The sequence below is a fragment of the Oncorhynchus keta genome, chromosome 15 (assembly GCF_023373465.1).
Source record: "Oncorhynchus keta strain PuntledgeMale-10-30-2019 chromosome 15, Oket_V2, whole genome shotgun sequence".
Lineage (NCBI taxonomy): Eukaryota > Metazoa > Chordata > Actinopteri > Salmoniformes > Salmonidae > Oncorhynchus > Oncorhynchus keta.
This window is the reverse complement of record NC_068435.1, coordinates 1876923-1895156: the sequence shown is the minus strand read 5'-3', so window position 1 is coordinate 1895156 and position 18234 is coordinate 1876923. Positions and strand designations below refer to the sequence as shown.

General features: G+C 50.6%; 1 protein-coding gene and 1 long non-coding RNA gene across 2 annotated transcripts in view; both read left to right on the top strand.

Moving 5' to 3' along the window:
* The window catches only part of LOC127907485 (uncharacterized), a 2098-nt gene extending 566 nt beyond the window's left edge, over window positions 1–1532 (top strand). Inside the window, exons 4-5 of the long non-coding RNA XR_008064530.1 lie at window positions 119–152; window positions 1440–1532. This is a non-coding gene — a long non-coding RNA (uncharacterized LOC127907485). The remainder of the gene's footprint in view (window positions 1–118; window positions 153–1439) is intronic.
* The window catches only part of LOC127907722 (collagen alpha-1(VI) chain-like), a 79006-nt gene extending 72431 nt beyond the window's left edge, over window positions 1–6575 (top strand). The window contains exons 29-31 of the mRNA XM_052464305.1: window positions 1941–2112; window positions 2499–2528; window positions 4839–6575. Of these exons, the coding sequence (XP_052320265.1) occupies window positions 1941–2112; window positions 2499–2528; window positions 4839–5440 (804 nt within the window). The 3' untranslated portion in view covers window positions 5441–6575. The remainder of the gene's footprint in view (window positions 1–1940; window positions 2113–2498; window positions 2529–4838) is intronic.
* Window positions 6576–18234: the final 11659 nt, after the last annotated feature.

The window sequence follows — 18234 nt, the reverse complement described above, 5'->3', positions numbered from 1 at the left end:
TCTGTAGGAAGGGCATCAAGGTGAGGGACACCACTCTGTAGGAAGGGCATCAAGGTGAGGGACACCACTCTGTAGGAAGGGCATCAAGGTGACACCACTCTGTAGGAAGGGCATCAAGGTGAGGGACACCACTCTGTAGGAAGGGTATCAAGGTGAGGGACACCACTCTGTGGAAGGGACACCACTCTGTGGAAGGGCATCAAGGTGAGGGACACCACTCTGTAGGAAGGGCATCAAGGTGAGGGACACCACTCTGTGGGAAGGGCATCAAGGTGAGGGACACCACTCTGTGTGAAGGAAGGTGAGGGACACCACTCTGTAGGAAGGGCATCAAGGTGAGGGACACCACTCTGTAGGAAGGGGGACACCACTCTGTAGGTGAGGGACACCACTCTGTGGAAGGGCATCACACCACTCTGTAGGAAGGGCATCAAGGTGAGGGACACCACTCTGTGGGAAGGGCACCACTCTCATCAAGGTGAGGGACACCACTCTGTAGGAAGGGCATCAAGGTGAGGGACACCACTCTGTAAGGGCATCAGGGACACCACTCTGTAGGAAGGGCATCAAGGTGAGGGACACCACTCTGTAGGAAGGGCATCAGGGGGACACCACTGAAGGGACACCACTCTGTAGGAAGGGCATCAAGGTGAGGGACACCACTCTGTGTGAAGGGCATCAGGGTGAGGGACACCACTCTGTAGGAAGGGACACCACTCAAGGTGAGGGACACCACTCTGTAGGAAGGGCATCAGGGTGAGGGACACCACTCTGTAGGAAGGGCATCAAGGTGAGGGACACCACTCTGTAGGAAGGGCAAGAAGGTGAGGCACAATACTCTGTAGGAAGGGACACCACTCTGTGGGAAGGGACACCACTCTGTGTGAAGGGACACCACTCTGTAGGAAGGGCATCAAGGTGAGGGACACCACTCTGTAGGAAGGGCATCAAGGTGAGGGACACCACTCTGTAGGAAGGGCATCAAGGTGAGGGACACCACTCTGTAGGAAGGGCATAATAACACCACTCTGTAGGAAGGGCATCAATGAGGGACACCACTTGTAGGAAGGGCATCAAGGTGAGGGACACCACTTTATCATCAAGGTGAGGGACACCACTTGTACAGTCATGTGTGCATCACATTCTACGTCATGGTGAGGGACACCACTCTGTACAGTCATGTGTGCATACATTCTACGGAAGGGCATCAAGGTGAGGGACCCACTACCCTGGCGTTACAAGCGCATCATGCTCTAAGGGCATCAACTGAGCTACAGAAGGACCACCAGGGAAGGGCATCAAGGTGAGGGACACCACTCTGTAGGAAGGGCATCAAGGTGAGGGACACCACTCTGTGGGAAGGGTATCAAGGTGAGGGACACCACTCTGTAGGAAGGGCATCAAGGTGAGGGACACCACTCTGTAGGAAGGGCATCAAGGTGAGGGACACCACTCTGTGGGAAGGGACACCACTCTGTGGGAAGGGCATCAGGGTGAGGGACACCACTCTGTAGGAAGGGCATCAAGGTGAGGGACACCACTCTGTAGGAAGGGACACCACTCTGTGGGAAGGGCATCAAGGTGAGGGACACCACTCTGTGGGAAGGGACACCACTCTGTAGGAAGGGACACCACTCTGTAGGAAGGGACACCACTCTGTGGGAAGGGCATCAAGGTGAGGGACACCACTCTGTGTGAAGGGACACCACTCTGTAGGAAGGGACACCACTCTGTAGGAAGGGACACCACTCTGTAGGAAGGGCATCAAGGTGAGGGACACCACTCTGTGGGAAGGGCATCAAGGTGAGGGACACCACTCTGTGGGAAACCTCCCCGTCTGCTTCACACCATCTGTCTCAAAGGATGGAGGCAGCTTCAATACGACCAGCAACGCACCATCCATTAGGCACACACTAACCCTGCCCCCCTCTCTCTGTCAGGTGGGAGGTCTGGGAGTGAAGGACTACTCTGGCCGTCAGCCCAACCATGAACAGCTCAGTGCTGTGGTCTGTACGAGCGACCCTAAACCAGGCTTCTCCTTCGTACTGGAGAACTTCGCTGAACTGCTGGATGACAGCTTCTTACAGAACCTCACCACACGCATCTGTGAAGGTACACACACACACACACACACACGCACACACACACACACACGCACGCACGCACGCACGCACGCACGCACTCACACGCACGCACGCACGCACGCACGCTGTGCACGCACGCACACACACACACACACACACACACACACACACACACACACACACACACACACACACACACAGACGCACACACCACACGCACACGCACACGCACACGCACACGCACACGCACACGCACACGCACACGCACACACATGCACAGACACACGCACACGTACACACACACACATTTAAGTGAACCCCTTGGTTCTGATACAGACTCTAACATTACTTCGGTGTAAATCGTTGACTTGAAAATGTTCTAATTCATTTGTGTTTCTCTATTTCCTTCCACAGATAAGAAGTGTCCTAACTACAAATGTCCCAGTAAGTCCACCGCTTCTTACCATGTGGTTCATCTCTGTCCTCATCTCTCTTCTTGGATGTTGTTGTTTCTCCTGTCGTGTCTCTCCTCCAGTCTCGTCCTCATCCCTCCAGTCTCGTCCTCATCCCTCCAGTCTCGTCCTGTCTCCTCCAGTCTCGTCCTCATCCCTCTCATTGTCTTCAAACATGTACATGGGTTAGGATCAGGGTCTGTCTGTATATTCTTCTTCTTCTTGGATGTTGTTGTTTGTCCTGTCTCCTCCAGTCTCGTTCTCAGAGGACACAGACATCGTGTTGTCTTAGGGTATTGTCTTCATGTTGTTTCTCCTGTTGTTTCTGTCCTCCAGTCTCGTTCTCAGAGGACACAGACATCGTGTTGTCTTAGGGTATTGTCTTCATGTTGTTTCTCCTGTTGTTTCTGTCCACCAGTCTCGTTCTCAGGGGACACAGACATCGTGTTGTCTTAGGGTATTGTCTTCATGTTGTTTCTCCTGTTGTTTCTGTCCTCCAGTCTCGTTCTCAGAGGACACAGACATCGTGTTGTCTTAGGGTATTGTCTTCATGTTGTTTCTCCTGTTGTTTCTGTCCTCCAGTCTCGTTCTCAGGGGACACAGACATCGTGTTGTCTTAGGGTATTGTCTTCATGTTGTTTCTCCTGTTGTTTCTGTCCACCAGTCTCGTTCTCAGGGGACACAGACATCGTGTTGTCTTAGGGTATTGTCTTCATGTTGTTTCTCCTGTTGTTTCTGTCCTCCAGTCTCGTTCTCAGGGGACACAGACATCGTGTTGTCTTAGGGTATTGTCTTCATGTTGTTTCTCCTGTTGTTTCTGTCCTCCAGTCTCGTTCTCAGGGGACACAGACATCGTGTTGTCTTAGGGTATTGTCTTCATGTTGTTTCTCCTGTTGTTTCTGTCCTCCAGTCTCGTTCTCAGGGGACACAGACATCGTGTTGTCTTAGGGTATTGTCTTCATGTTGTTTCTCCTGTTGTTTCTGTCCACCAGTCTCGTTCTCAGGGGACACAGACATCGTGTTGTCTTAGGGTATTGTCTTCATGTTGTTTCTCCTGTTGTTTCTGTCCACCAGTCTCCTTCTCAGGGGACACAGACATCGTGTTGTCTTAGGGTATTGTCTTCATGTTGTTTCTCCTGTTGTTTCTGTCCTCCAGTCTCCTTCTCAGGGGACACAGACATCGTGTTGTCTTAGGGTATTGTCTTCATGTTGTTTCTCCTGTTGTTTCTGTCCACCAGTCTCGTTCTCAGAGGACACAGACATCGTGTTGTCTTAGGGTATTGTCTTCATGTTGTTTCTCCTGTTGTTTCTGTCCTCCAGTCTCGTTCTCAGGGGACACAGACATCGTGTTGTCTTAGGGTATTGTCTTCATGTTGTTTCTCCTGTTGTTTCTGTCCACCAGTCTCCTTCTCAGAGGACACAGACATCGTGTTGTCTTAGGGTATTGTCTTCATGTTGTTTCTCCTGTTGTTTCTGTCCACCAGTCTCGTTCTGAGGACACAGACATCGTGTTGTCTTAGGGTATTGTCTTCATGTTGTTTCTCCTGTTGTTTCTGTCCTCCAGTCTCCTTCTCAGGGGACACAGACATCGTGTTGTCTTAGGGTATTGTCTTCATGTTGTTTCTCCTGTTGTTTCTGTCCTCCAGTCTCCTTCTCAGGGGACACAGACATCGTGTTGTCTTAGGGTATTGTCTTCATGTTGTTTCTCCTGTTGTTTCTGTCCACCAGTCTCCTTCTCAGGGGACACAGACATCGTGTTGTCTTAGGGTATTGTCTTCATGTTGTTTCTCCTGTTGTTTCTGTCCTCCAGTCTCGTTCTCAGAGGACACAGACATTGTGTTGTCTTAGGGTATTGTCTTCATGTTGTTTATCTTGTTGTTTCTGTCCTCCAGTCTCGTTCTCAGAGGACACAGACATCGTGTTGTCTTAGGGTATTGTCTTCATGTTGTTTATCTTGTTGTTTCTGTCCTCCAGTCTCGTTCTCAGAGGACACAGACATCGTGTTGTCTTAGGGTATTGTCTTCATGTTGTTTATCTTGTTGTTTCTGTCCTCCAGTCTCGTTCTCAGGGGACACAGACATCGTGTTGTCTTAGGGTATTGTCTTCATGTTGTTTATCTTGTTGTTTCTGTCCTCCAGTCTCGTTCTCAGAGGACACAGACATCGTGTTGTCTTAGGGTATTGTCTTCATGTTGTTTATCTTGTTGTTTCTGTCCTCCAGTCTCGTTCTCAGAGGACACAGACATCGTGTTGTCTTAGGGTATTGTCTTCATGTTGTTTATCTTGTTGTTTCTGTCCTCCAGTCTCCTTCTCAGGGGACACAGACATCGTGTTGATGATGGACAGTTCAGCCAGTGTGGGACAGAGGAACTTTGACTCCAGCAAGACCTTCGTCAAGCGTCTGGCTGAGCGCTTCCTGTCTGCCGAGAGGTCCGGCCGTGCTGCCGTGCGTGTCGCCGTGGGCCAGTACAGCCGTGAACGCCGCATGGAGGCGGAGCTGACCTCTAACCTCACCCTGCTGACCAGTAAGATCGATGCCGCCACCTTCCAGAATGACGGTACTGACGTTACCAAGGCGATGGCCTTCGCCATGGAGCAATTCAAGACATCAGGGGGCGGGAACAGGAAGAGGAAGCTGGTGCTGTTCTCTGACGGGAGGTCGCAGGGCGTTACCGAGGCGATGCTGGAGAAGCGCGTACGGCTGGTGTCAGAGGCGGGAGTGGAGCTGTACGTTATCACCGTGGGCAACCAGGTGAGCGAGGCCAACCTGCGCTCGCTGGTCAGCAGGGGGAGGAGTTACGACGTCACCTACGCCCAGCGCCACCTGTTCCGCGTCCCAGACTACCCATCTCTGCTGCGTGGCGTGTTCTACCAGACCGTGTCCCGCAGGGTCTCCCAGGCCTGAGTGCAGGGGTCAGGGCTGGGACCACATGCTTTAGAGTTTAGTCTCCCTCATTATGAATGTCCATTCGTACTTCGTCGCTAATTTACGATCACTGTGTTTTAGTTGTGTTTTTATGTCTGATAATGACAGAAGACGATTGTGTGTCAGACTGTGTAAGAGATTCTGTTACACTGTGTTCATGTGCTCTCTGAATTATCAGGACCAACCGGGAAACTCCTGAAAAACTCCCGTAACAGAAACTAGTTTCAGATGTCTAAAACAGTTTGTTATGAGCTTCTAAGTTGTAACATCTCCCAGTCAGACTGTTCCCAGATCCATAATTCCCAGTCAGACTTTTCCCAGTTCCATAATTCCCAGTCAGACTTTTCCCAGTTCCATAATTCCCAGTCAGACTGTTCCCAGTTCCATAATTCCCAGTCAGACTGTTCCCAGTTCCATAATTCCCAGTCAGACTGTTCCAGGTTCTACAATTCCAAGCAGCACATGAACACAGCATTAAACAGGAAGGTTACTGTAAAATAATGGGTTTTTTTTGTGTGTTTTTTTTTAACAAACTTATTTTATGTTGTTTTTAGATCAGAGACAGAACAGGATATGACATCACTCCATATGTTTTAAACATCAAAGTTAAACATTAAACATCCTCCCTATAGACAACCTGGTCAAAATGAAGATACTGAACAGCTGGACACAGACTGCTAACGTATGTATGTGTTTAGGGGAGGGGGTCTCTAATGTCCAGTATATCATGTAGCATTTTCTCTATAAACAGTTTGTCTGGGTTCACTTGTTTAGATGATGACAGACACACATACACACACAACCACACACACACTCCTCTCTGTATCAGCCTCATTAACGCTTGAAGGCTACCAACCGTAAACTTTGTTTTGGATGGATTATTCAGTCCTTCAACGTTCCAGGTAACAGATGTGTGTGTTGTCAGCAGGGAATTCCCTCTATGTAATAAATCATTAATCCTCGGTGCTATCGTTCAGAGCAAGTGTCTCAGTGTCAGATGACCTCTGTAGCAGTAGACTTCTACATGTAAAACTGATGTCTTGATCTGAAAGAAAACATTTTGTTTGGACCAAGCGAGCTGCTTCATTAAATGCCGCGTCACCCCCCCAATAAATGTTTCTGTAGTGTCTGTTTTCTGTATGTCCTACACACACACACACACACACACACACACACACACACACACACACACACACACACACACACACACACACACACACACACACACACACACACACAACACACATCTCCCTTCTGTCATTGACACTTCTCTCTTCTGTCCTTCAGATATACACACCTCTCTTCTTTCTCATTGGCCTAAAAAATATATAGGTATTTTGACCTCAAGGGGCCTTCTGGGTTAAAGGGTGACTGCATATCCTGTTTTGGCCTCGTTTTTAAGAAATGCTAGCGGCCATGACTGAAGGCAAACGTGAGTAGTCATGTGGGTGTGTCTTTACCATTCAATCTCACAAGCAAGGGCAGTAGTGAGTACATCAAGGTAAGCTAAACTAGCTTTGCTATGGCGAGAAATATGTTTTGGAGTTGAGTTCTCCCCTTCTGACTGCCATCTCAAGATGGTCAGCTAATTCAGTTCTATGTGTAGGCTAAAGTACAGAGTCAATGTGGAGACTATATACAGGGGGTGCTGGTACAGAGTCAATGTGGAGACTATATACAGGGGGTGCTGGTACAGAGTCAATGTGGAGACTATATACAGGGGGTGCTGGTACAGAGTCAATGTGGAGACTATATACAGGGGGTACCGATACAGAGTCAATGTGGAGGCTATATACAGGGGGTGCTGGTACAGAGTCAATGTGGAGACTATATACAGGGGTACCAGTACAGAGTCAATGTGGAGGCTATATACAGGGGGTACCAGTACAGTGTCAATGTGGAGACTATATACAGGGGGTACCGATACAGAGTCAATGTGGAGGCTATATACAGGGGGTACCAGTACAGAGTCAATGTGGAGGCTATATACAGGGGGTACCAGTACAGAGTCAATGTGGAGACTATATACAGGGGTACTGATACAGAGTCAATGTGGAGGTTATATACAGGGGTACCAGTACAGAGTCAATGTGGAGGCTATATACAGGGTGTTACGGTACAGAGTCAATGTGGAGACTATATACAGGGGTACCGGTACAGAGTCAATGTGGAGACTATATACAGGGGGTACTGGTACAGAGTCAATGTGGAGACTATATACAGGGGTACTGGTACAGAGTCAATGTGGAGGCTATATACAGGGGGTACCGATACAGAGTCAATGTGGAGGCTATATACAGGGGGTACTGGTACAGAGTCAATGTGGAGGCTATATACAGGGGTACTGGTACAGAGTCAATGTGGAGGCTATATACAGGGGGTACCGGTACAGAGTCAATGTGGAGGCTATATACAGGGGGTACTGGTACAGAGTCAATGTGGAGGCTATATACAGGGGTACTGGTACAGAGTCAATGTGGAGGCTATATACAGGGGGTACCAGTACAGAGTCAATGTGGAGGCTATATACAGGGGTACTGGTACAGAGTCAATGTGGAGGCTATATACAGGGGTACTGGTACAGAGTCATGTTCTGGGGAATGTGGAGGCTATATACAGGGGGTACCGGTACAGAGTCAATGTGGAGGCTATATACAGGGGTACTGGTACAGAGTCAGTGTGGAGGCTATATACAGGGGTACCAGTACAGAGTCAATGTGGAGGCTATATACAGGGGGTACCAGTACAGAGTCAATGTGGAGACTATAGACAGGGGGTACCGGTACAGAGTCAATGTGGAGGCTATATACAGGGGGTACCGATACAGAGTCAATGTGGAGGCTATATACAGGGGGTACCAGTACAGAGTCAATGTGGAGGCTATATACAGGGGGTACCAATACAGAGTCAATGTGGAGACTATATACAGGGGGTACTGATACAGAGTCAATGTGGAGGTTATATACAGGGGGTACCAGTACAGAGTCAATGTGGAGGCTATATACAGGGGGTACCAGTACAGAGTCAATGTGGAGACTATATACAGGGGTACCGGTACAGAGTCAATGTGGAGACTATATACAGGGGGTACTGGTACAGAGTCAATGTGGAGGCTATATACAGGGGTACCGATACAGAGTCAATGTGGAGGCTATATACAGGGGGTACTGGTACAGAGTCAATGTGGAGGCTATATACAGGGGTACTGGTACAGAGTCAATGTGGAGGCTATATACAGGAGGTACCGGTACAGAGTCAATGTGGAGGCTATATACAGGGGGTACTGGTACAGAGTCAATGTGGAGGCTATATACAGGGGTACTGGTACAGAGTCAATGTGGAGGCTATATACAGGGGGTACCAGTACAGAGTCAATGTGGAGGCTATATACAGGGGGTACTGGTACAGAGTCAATGTGGAGGCTATATACAGGGGTACTGGTACAGAGTCAATGTGGAGGCTATATACAGGGGGTACCGGTACAGAGTCAATGTGGAGGCTATATACAGGGGGTACTGGTACAGAGTCAATGTGGAGACTATATACAGGGGTACCAGTACAGAGTCAATGTGGAGGCTATATACAGGGGTACTGGTACAGAATCAATGTGGAGGCTATATACAGGGGGTACTGGTACAGAGTCAATGTGGAGGCTATATACAGGGGGTACCGGTACAGAGTCAATGTGGAGGCTATATACAGGGGGTACTGGTACAGAGTCAATGTGGAGGCTATATACAGGGGTACTGGTACAGAGTCAGTGTGGAGGCTATATACAGGGGGTACCGGTACAGAGTCAATGTGGAGACTATATACAGGGGTACCGGTACAGAGTCAATGTGGAGGTTATATACAGGGGTACCGGTATAGAGTCAATGTGGAGGCTATATACAGGGGGTACCGGTACAGAGTCAATGTGGAGGCTATATACAGGGGGTACTGGTACAGAGTCAATGTGGAGGCTATATACAGGGGGTACTGGTACAGAGTCAATGTGGAGGCTATATACAGGGGGTACTGGTACAGAGTCAATGTGGAGGCTATATACAGGGGGTACCAGTACAGAGTCAATGTGGAGGCTATATACAGGGGGTACTGGTACAGAGTCAATGTGGAGGCTATATACAGGGGGTACTGGTACAGAGTCAATGTGGAGGCTATATACAGGGGGTACCGGTACAGAGTCAATGTGGAGGCTATATACAGGGGATACTGGTACAGAGTCAATGTGGAGGCTATATACAGGGGGTACCAGTACAGAGTCAATGTGGAGGCTATATACAGGGGGTACTGGTACAGAGTCAATGTGGAGGCTATATACAGGGGGTACTGGTACAGAGTCAATGTGGAGGCTATATACAGGGGGTACCGGTACAGAGTCAATGTGGAGGCTATATACAGGGGGTACTGGTACAGAGTCAATGTGGAGGCTATATACAGGGGGTACTGGTACAGAGTCAATGTGGAGGCTATATACAGGGGGTACCGGTACAGAGTCAATGTGGAGACTATATACAGGGGGTACCGGTACAGAGTCAATGTGGAGGTTATATACAGGGGGTACCGGTACAGAGTCAATGTGGAGGCTATATACAGGGGTACCGGTACAGAGTCAATGTGGAGGCTATATACAGGGGGTACCGGTACAGAGTCAATGTGGAGGCTATATACAGGGGGTACTGGTACAGAGTCAATGTGGAGGCTATATACAGGGGGTACTGATACAGAGTCAATGTGGAGGCTATATACAGGGGTACCAGTACAGAGTCAATGTGGCAGGCTATAGTCAGTACAGGGGGTCAGGCCAGTACAGAGGCAATGTGGAGGCTATATACAGGGGTACTGGTACAGAGTCAACAGGCAGAGTGGAGGCTAGAGTCAGGACAGGGGGTAGGCCAGACAGGAGTCAATGTGGAGGCTATCAGACAGGGGTACCAGTACAGAGTCAATGTGGAGACTATATACAGGGTGAAGTACAGGAGTCAATGTGGAGGCTATATACAGGGGTACCAGTACAGAGTCAATGTGGAGGCTATATCAGGGGCACTGATAGGAGTCAATGTGGAGGCTATATACAGGGGTACTGGTACAGAGTCAATGTGGAGGCTATATACAGGGGTACCAGTACAGAGTCAATGTGGAGGCTATATACAGGGGCCTGGTACAGAGTCAATGTCAGGAGGCTATATACAGGGGTACTGGTACAGAGTCAATGTGGAGGCTATATACAGGGGTACCGATACAGAGTCAATGTGGAGGCTATATACAGGGGTACTGGTACAGAGTCAATGTGGAGGCTATATACAGGGGAACCGATACAGAGTCAATGTGGAGGCTATACAGGCAGTACTGGTACAGAGTCAATGTGGAGGCTATATACAGGGGTACCGGTACAGAGTCAATGTGGAGGCTATATACAGGGGTACTGGTACAGAGTCAATGTGGAGGCTATATACAGGGGTACTGGTACAGAGTCAAAGTGGAGGCTATATACAGGGGTACTGATACAGAGTCAATGTGGAGGCTATATACAGGGGTACCAGTACAGAGTCAATGTGGAGGCTATATACAGGGGTACCAGTACAGAGTCAATGTGGAGGCTATATACAGGGGTACTGGTACAGAGTCAATGTGGAGGCTATATCAGGACAGGGTACCAGTACAGAGTCAATGTGGAGGCTATATACAGGGGGGTACCAGTACAGAGTCAATGTGGAGACTATATACAGGGTGGGGGAGTACAGAGTCAATGTGGAGGCTATATAGGCAGGGGTACCAGTACAGAGTCAATGTGGAGGCTATATACAGGGGTACTGATACAGAGTCAATGTGGAGGCTATATACAGGGTACTGGTACAGAGTCAATGTGGAGGCTATATACAGGGGTACCAGTACAGAGTCAATGTGGAGGCTATATACAGGGGTACTGGTACAGAGTCAATGTGGAGGCTATATACAGGGGTACTGGTACAGAGTCAATGTGGAGGCTATATACAGGGGTACCGATACAGAGTCAATGTGGAGGCTATATACAGGGGTACTGGTACAGAGTCAATGTGGAGGCTATATACAGGGGTACCGATACAGAGTCAATGGTGAAGGCTATATGGTTATATACAGGGGTACCGGTACAGAGTCAATGTGGAGGCTATATACAGGGGTACTGGTACAGAGTCAATGTGGAGGCTATATACAGGGGGTACCGATACAGAGTCAATGTGGAGGCTATATACAGGGGTACTGGTACAGAGTCAATGTGGAGGCTATATACAGGGGGGACACCGATACAGAGTCAATGTGAAGGCTATATGGTTATATACAGGGGGGTACCGGTACAGAGTCAATGTGGAGGCTATATACAGGGGTACTGGTACAGAGTCAATGTGGAGGCTATATACAGGGGTACTGGTACAGAGTCAATGTGGAGGTTATATACAGGGGTACTGGTACAGAGTCAATGTGGAGACTATATGCAGGGGTACTGGTACAGAGTCAATGTGGAGGTTATATACAGGGGTACTGGTACAGAGTCAATGTGGAGACTATATACAGGGGCCCGGTACAGAGTCAATGTGGAGGCTATATGGTTATATACAGGGGTACCGGTACAGAGTCAATGTGGAGGCTATATGGTTATATACAAGGGGTACCGGTACAGAGTCAATGTGGAGGCTATATACAGGGGGTACCGGTACAGAGTCAATGTGGAGGCTATATACAGGGGGTACCGGTACAGAGTCAATGTGCGGGGGCACCAGTGTTGAGGTAATTATGTACATGTATGTAGAGTTATTCAAGTGGCTATGCATAGATAATAAACAGTGAAGCAACGTAAAAGAGGGAGGGGGAGGGGACAAATAGTCTGGGTAGCCCTTTGATTAGCTGTTCAGGAGTCTTATGGCTTGGGGGCAGAAGCTGTTTAGAAGCCTCTTGGACCTAGACTTGGCGCTCCGGTACCACTTGAAAAGGCAGAGCTGGATGCCTGGTCAGGACCCGGAGAAGGCGACTGGAAAAGCTGCTGTTACCGTCAATACTACTCATGCCAACATGCAATCATTGGACAATAAATTAGGCAGGTACGATCACGAAAATCCTATCAACATGTTAAATGTGCAACAAGAGGGAAACAATTCTAGATCACCTCCATACAATCCTAGATCACCTGTACTCCACACACAGAGACGTGTACAAAGCTCTCCCTCTCCCTCCATTTGGTAAATCCGACCACAACTCTATCCTCCTGATTCCTGCTTACAAGCAAAAATTAAAGCAGGAAGCACCTGTGACTCGGTCTATAAAAAAAGTGGTCAGATGAAGCAGATGCTAAGCTACAGGACTGTTTTGCAGCACAGACTGGAACATGTTCTGGGATTCTTCCGATGACATTGAGGAGTACATCACATCAGTCACTGGCTTTATCAATAAGTGCATCGAGGACGTCCTCCGCACAGTGACTGTACGTACATACCCCAACCAGAAGCCATGGATTACAGGCAGCCTTCGCACTGAACTAAAGGGTAGAGCTGCCGCTTTCAAGGTGTGGGAATCTAATACAGGGCTAAGATTGAATCATACTACACCAGCTCTGACGCTCGTCTTATGTGGCAGGGCTTACAAACTATTAGACTACAAAGGGAAGCACAGCCGCGAGCTGCCCAGTGACACGAGCCTACCAGACGAGCTAAATCACTCCTATGCACGCTTCGAGGCAAGCAAAACTGAGGCATGTATGAGAGCATCAGCTGTTCCGGGCATGTGCTGACCAGGAGGAGGAGGAGCAGGAGTCTTCACTGACATTTTCAACATGGCCCTGATTGAGTCCGTAATACCAACATGTTTCAAGCAGACCACCATAGTCCCTGTGCCCAAGAACACAAAGGCATCCCTCAAAGTAACCAAGACTAAGGAGATGACTGTGGACTACAGGAAAAGGAAGACTGAGCACGCCCCCATTCTCATCGATGGGGCTGTAGTGGAGCAGGTTGAGTGCTTCAAATTCCTTGATGTCCACATCAACAACAAACTAGAATGGTCCAAACACACCAAGACAGTCGTGAAGAGGGCACGACAAAGCCTATTCCCCCTCAGGAAACTAAAAATATTTGGCATGGGTCCTGAGATCCTCGAAAGGTTCTACAGCTGCACCATCGAGAGCATCCTGACTGGTTGCATCACTGCCTGGTACGGCAATTGCTCGGCCTCTGACCGCAAGGCACTACAGAGGGTGGTGCGTACGGCCCAGTACATCACTGGGACTAAGCTGCCTGCCATCCAGGACTTCTACACCAGGCGGTGTCAGAGGAAGGCCCTAACAATTGTCTAAGACCCCAGCCACCCTAGTCATAGACTGTTCTCTCTACTTCTTTCAGTTGAAAGTGTCAGTGTTCCTCAAGGTTCCGTTTTAGGACCACTATTGTTTTCACTATATATTTTACTTCTTGGTGATGTCATTCGGAAACATAATGTGTGGACTACCATGTGGACGGCACACAGCTGAAAGTTTCGAATAATCATGGTAAAGCCCCAAAATTGCCTACCCTGGAAGCCTGTATTTCAGACATAAGGAAGTGGATGGCGGCAAATGTTTTAGTTTTAAACTCAGACAATACAGAGATACTAGTTATAGGTCCCAAAAAACAAAGAGCTCTTCTGTTAATTATTCTTTATGGTTGTACAGTCGTCTCAAATAAAATTTGATGTTGATAAGTTTGTGAGGTCAGCTGTGATGTTACAGAAGACGGTGGGGTTAGACCAGCTGAGTGAGAAGAAGCGGTTTCGCTTGAGGAAATGTATTACTGCTGTTGCAGCAGCAAAAGGTGGTGGGAAACGTGGTCAGGTTAAGAGAAGATTAAAATAATGATGATGATGATCATGCTTCATAGGGTGTCTTTTTTCTCTTTGGTTTCTCTGCTTCTTCTGCTTTTATTTTCTATGAATAATAAAACCGTGAAGTAACTCAGTGTGGACCCTGATCTCTCTTTTGATGAACATATCAAGAATATTTAACAAAGATCTATGCTTTTGTCACTTCTAGATTAGACTACTGCAATGCTCTACTCTCTGCAATACTCTCTGGATACCCGGATAAAGCAGTAAATAAACTTCAGTTTCAGCTAAACACGGCTGCTAGAATCCTGACTAGATCCAAAACGAATGTGATCATATCCAAACACACCAGAGTGCCTCTCTACACTGGCTTCCTGTCAAGGCTAGTGCTCATTTCAAGGTTTTACTGCTAACCTACAAAGCTTTACATGGGCTTTACATGGGGTAAATACCTACATGTACGCTACGGTCACAAGACGCAGGCCTAGAATTTTTAGGCAAACAGCTGGAGGCAGGGCTTTCTCTTATAGAGCTCCATTTTTATGGATTGGTCTGCCTGTATTTTTTGAAGACTCATCTCTTATGTAGGTCCTATGATTGAGTGTTGTCTGGCGCAGGGGTGTGGAGGTGAACGGAATGTCACTGGAGCGACAAACGGCCCTTGCTCTCTCTGCCTCAGAGTCAGAGTCAGGACAGGCAGAGTGGTCAGGCTCAGAGTCAGGACAGGCAGAGTGGTCAGGCAGGCTCAGAGTCAGGACAGGCATAGTGGTCAGGCAGGCTCAGAGTCAGGACAGGCAGAGTGGTCAGGCAGGCTCAGAGTCAGGACAGGCAGAGTGGTCAGGCAGGCTCAGGGTCAGGACAGGCAGAGTGGTCAGGCAGGCTCAGAGTCAGGACAGGCAGAGTGGTCAGGCTCAGGCTCAGGCAGTCAGGACAGGCAGGCAGTGGTCAGGCAGGCTCAGAGTCAGGACAGGCAGAGTGGTCAGGCAGGCTCAGAGTCAGGACAGGCAGAGTGGTCAGGCAGGCTCAGAGTCAGGACAGGCAGAGTGGACAGGCAGGATCAGAGTCAGGACAGGCAGAGTGGTCAGGCAGGCTCAGAGTCAGGACAGGCAGAGTGGTCAGGCTCAGAGTCAGGACAGGCAGAGTGGTCAGGCAGGCTCAGAGTCAGGACAGGCAGAGTGGTCAGGCAGAATCAGAGTCAGGACAGGCAGAGTGGTCAGGCTCAGAGTCAGGACAGGCAGAGTGGTCAGGCTCAGAGTCAGGACAGGCAGAGTGGTCAGGCAGGCTCAGAGTCAGGACAGGCAGAGTGGTCAGGCAGGCTCAGAGTCAGGACAGGCAGAGTGGTCAGGCAGGCTCAGAGCCAGGACAGGCAGAGTGGTGAGGCAGGCTCAGAGTCAGGACAGGCATCATGGTCAGGCAGGCTCAGAGTCAGGACAGGCAGAGTGGTCAGGCAGGCTCAGAGCCAGGACAGGCAGAGTGGTCAGGCAGGCTCAGAGTCAGGACAGGCAGAGTGGTGAGGCAGGCTCAGAGTCAGGACAGGCAGAGTGGTCAGGCAGGCTCAGAGGCAGGACAGGCATCATGGTCAGGCTCAGAGGCAGGACAGGCAGAATGGTCAGGCTCAGAGTCAGGACAGGCAGAGTGGTCAGGCAGGCTCAGAGAGGCAGGACAGGCAGAGTGGTCAGGCTCAGAGTCAGGACAGGCAGAATGGTCAGGCAGGCTCAGAGTCAGGACAGGCATCGTGGTCAGGCTCAGAGTCAGGACAGGCAGACAGGTCAGGCTCAGAGTCAGGACAGGCAGACTGGTCAGGCTCAGAGTCAGGACAGGCAGAGTGGTCAGGCAGGCTCAGAGTCAGGACAGGCAGAGTGGTCAGGCAGAATCAGAGTCAGGACAGGCAGAGTGGTCAGGCTCAGAGTCAGGACAGGCAGAGTGGTCAGGCAGGCTCAGAGTCAGGACAGGCAGAGTGGTCAGGCTCAGAGTCAGGACAGGCAGAGTGGTCAGGCAGGCTCAGAGTCAGGACAGGCAGAGTGGTGAGGCAGGCTCAGAGTCAGGACAGGCAGAGTGGTCATGCAGGCTCAGAGTCAGGACAGGCAGAGTGGTCAGGCAGGCTCAGAGTCAGGACAGGCAGAGTGGTCAGGCAGGATCAGAGTCAGGACAGGCAGAGTGGTCAGGCAGGCTCAGAGTCAGGACAGGCAGAGTGGTCAGGCAGGATCAGAGTCAGGACAGGCAGAGTGGTCAGGCAGGCTCAGAGTCAGGACAGGCAGAGTGGTCAGGCAGGCTCAGAGTCAGGACAGGCAGAGTGGTCAGGCAGGCTCAGAGTCAGGACAGGCAGAGTGGTCAGGCAGGCGCAGAGTCAGGACAGGCAGTGGTCAGGCAGGCAGATCAGGGACAGGCAGAGTGGTCAGGTCAGAGTCAGGACAGGCAGAGTGGTCAGGCAGGATCAGAGTCAGGACAGGCAGAGTGGTCAGGCAGGCTCAGAGTCAGGACAGGCAGAGTGGTCAGGCAGGCTCAGAGTCAGGACAGGCAGAGTGGTCAGGCAGGCTCAGAGTCAGGACAGGCAGAGTGGTCAGGCAGGCTCAGAGTCAGGACAGGCAGAGTGGTCAGGCAGGCTCAGAGTCAGGACAGGCAGAGTGGTCAGGCAGGCTCAGAGTCAGGACAGGCAGAGTGGTCAGGCAGGCTCAGAGTCAGGACAGGCAGAGTGGTCAGGCAGGCTCAGAGTCAGGACAGGCAGAGTGGTCAGGCTCAGAGTCAGGACAGGCAGAGTGGTCAGGCAGGCTAAGAGTCAGGACAGGCAGAGTGGTCAGGCAGGCTCAGAGTCAGGACAGGCAGAGTGGTCAGGCAGGCTCAGAGTCAGGACAGGCAGAGTGGTCAGGCAGAATCAGAGTCAGGACAGGCAGAGTGGTCAGGCAGGCTCAGAGTCAGGACAGGCAGAGTGGTCAGGCAGGCTCAGAGTCAGGACAGGCAGAGTGGTCAGGCAGGCTCAGAGTCAGGACAGGCAGAGTGGTCAGGCAGAATCAGAGTCAGGACAGGCAGAGTGGTCAGGCAGGCTCAGAGGCAGGACAGGCAGAGAGTCAGGACAGGCAGAGTGGTCAGGCAGGCTCAGAGTCAGGACAGGCAGAGTGGTCAGGCAGGCTCAGAGTCAGGACAGGCAGAGTGGTCAGGCAGGCTCAGAGTCAGGACAGGCAGAGTGGTCAGGCTCAGAGTCAGGACAGGCAGAGTGGTCAGGCTCAGAGTCAGGACAGGCAGAGTGGTCAGGCAGGCTCAGAGTCAGGACAGGCAGAGTGGTCAGGCAGAATCAGAGTCAGGACAGGCAGAGTGGTCAGGCAGGCTAAGAGTCAGGACAGGCAGAGTGGTCAGGCAGGCTCAGAGCCAGGACAGGCAGAGTGGTCAGGCAGGCTCAGAGTCAGGACAGGCAGAGTGGTCAGGCAGGCTAAGAGTCAGGACAGGCAGAGTGGTCAGGCAGGCTCAGAGTCAGGACAGGCAGAGTGGTCAGGCAGGCTCAGAGTCAGGACAGGCAGAGTGGTCAGGCAGGCTAAGAGTCAGGACAGGCAGAGTGGTCAGGCAGGCTCAGAGCCAGGACAGGCAGAGTGGTCAGGCAGGCTAAGAGTCAGGACAGGCAGAGTGGTCAGGCAGGCTCAGAGTCAGGACAGGCAGAGTGGTCAGGCAGGCTCAGAGTCAGGACAGGCAGAGTGGTCAGGCAGGCTCAGAGTCAGGACAGGCAGAGTGGTCAGGCAGGCTAAGAGTCAGGACAGGCAGAGTGGTCAGGCAGGCTCAGAGTCAGGACAGGCAGAGTGGTCAGGCAGGCTCAGAGTCAGGACAGGCAGAGTGGTCAGGCAGGCTAAGAGGCAGGACAGGCAGAGTGGTCAGGCAGGCTCAGAGTCAGGACAGGCAGAGTGGTCAGGCAGGCTAAGAGTCAGGACAGGCAGAGTGGTCAGGCAGGCTCAGAGTCCAGG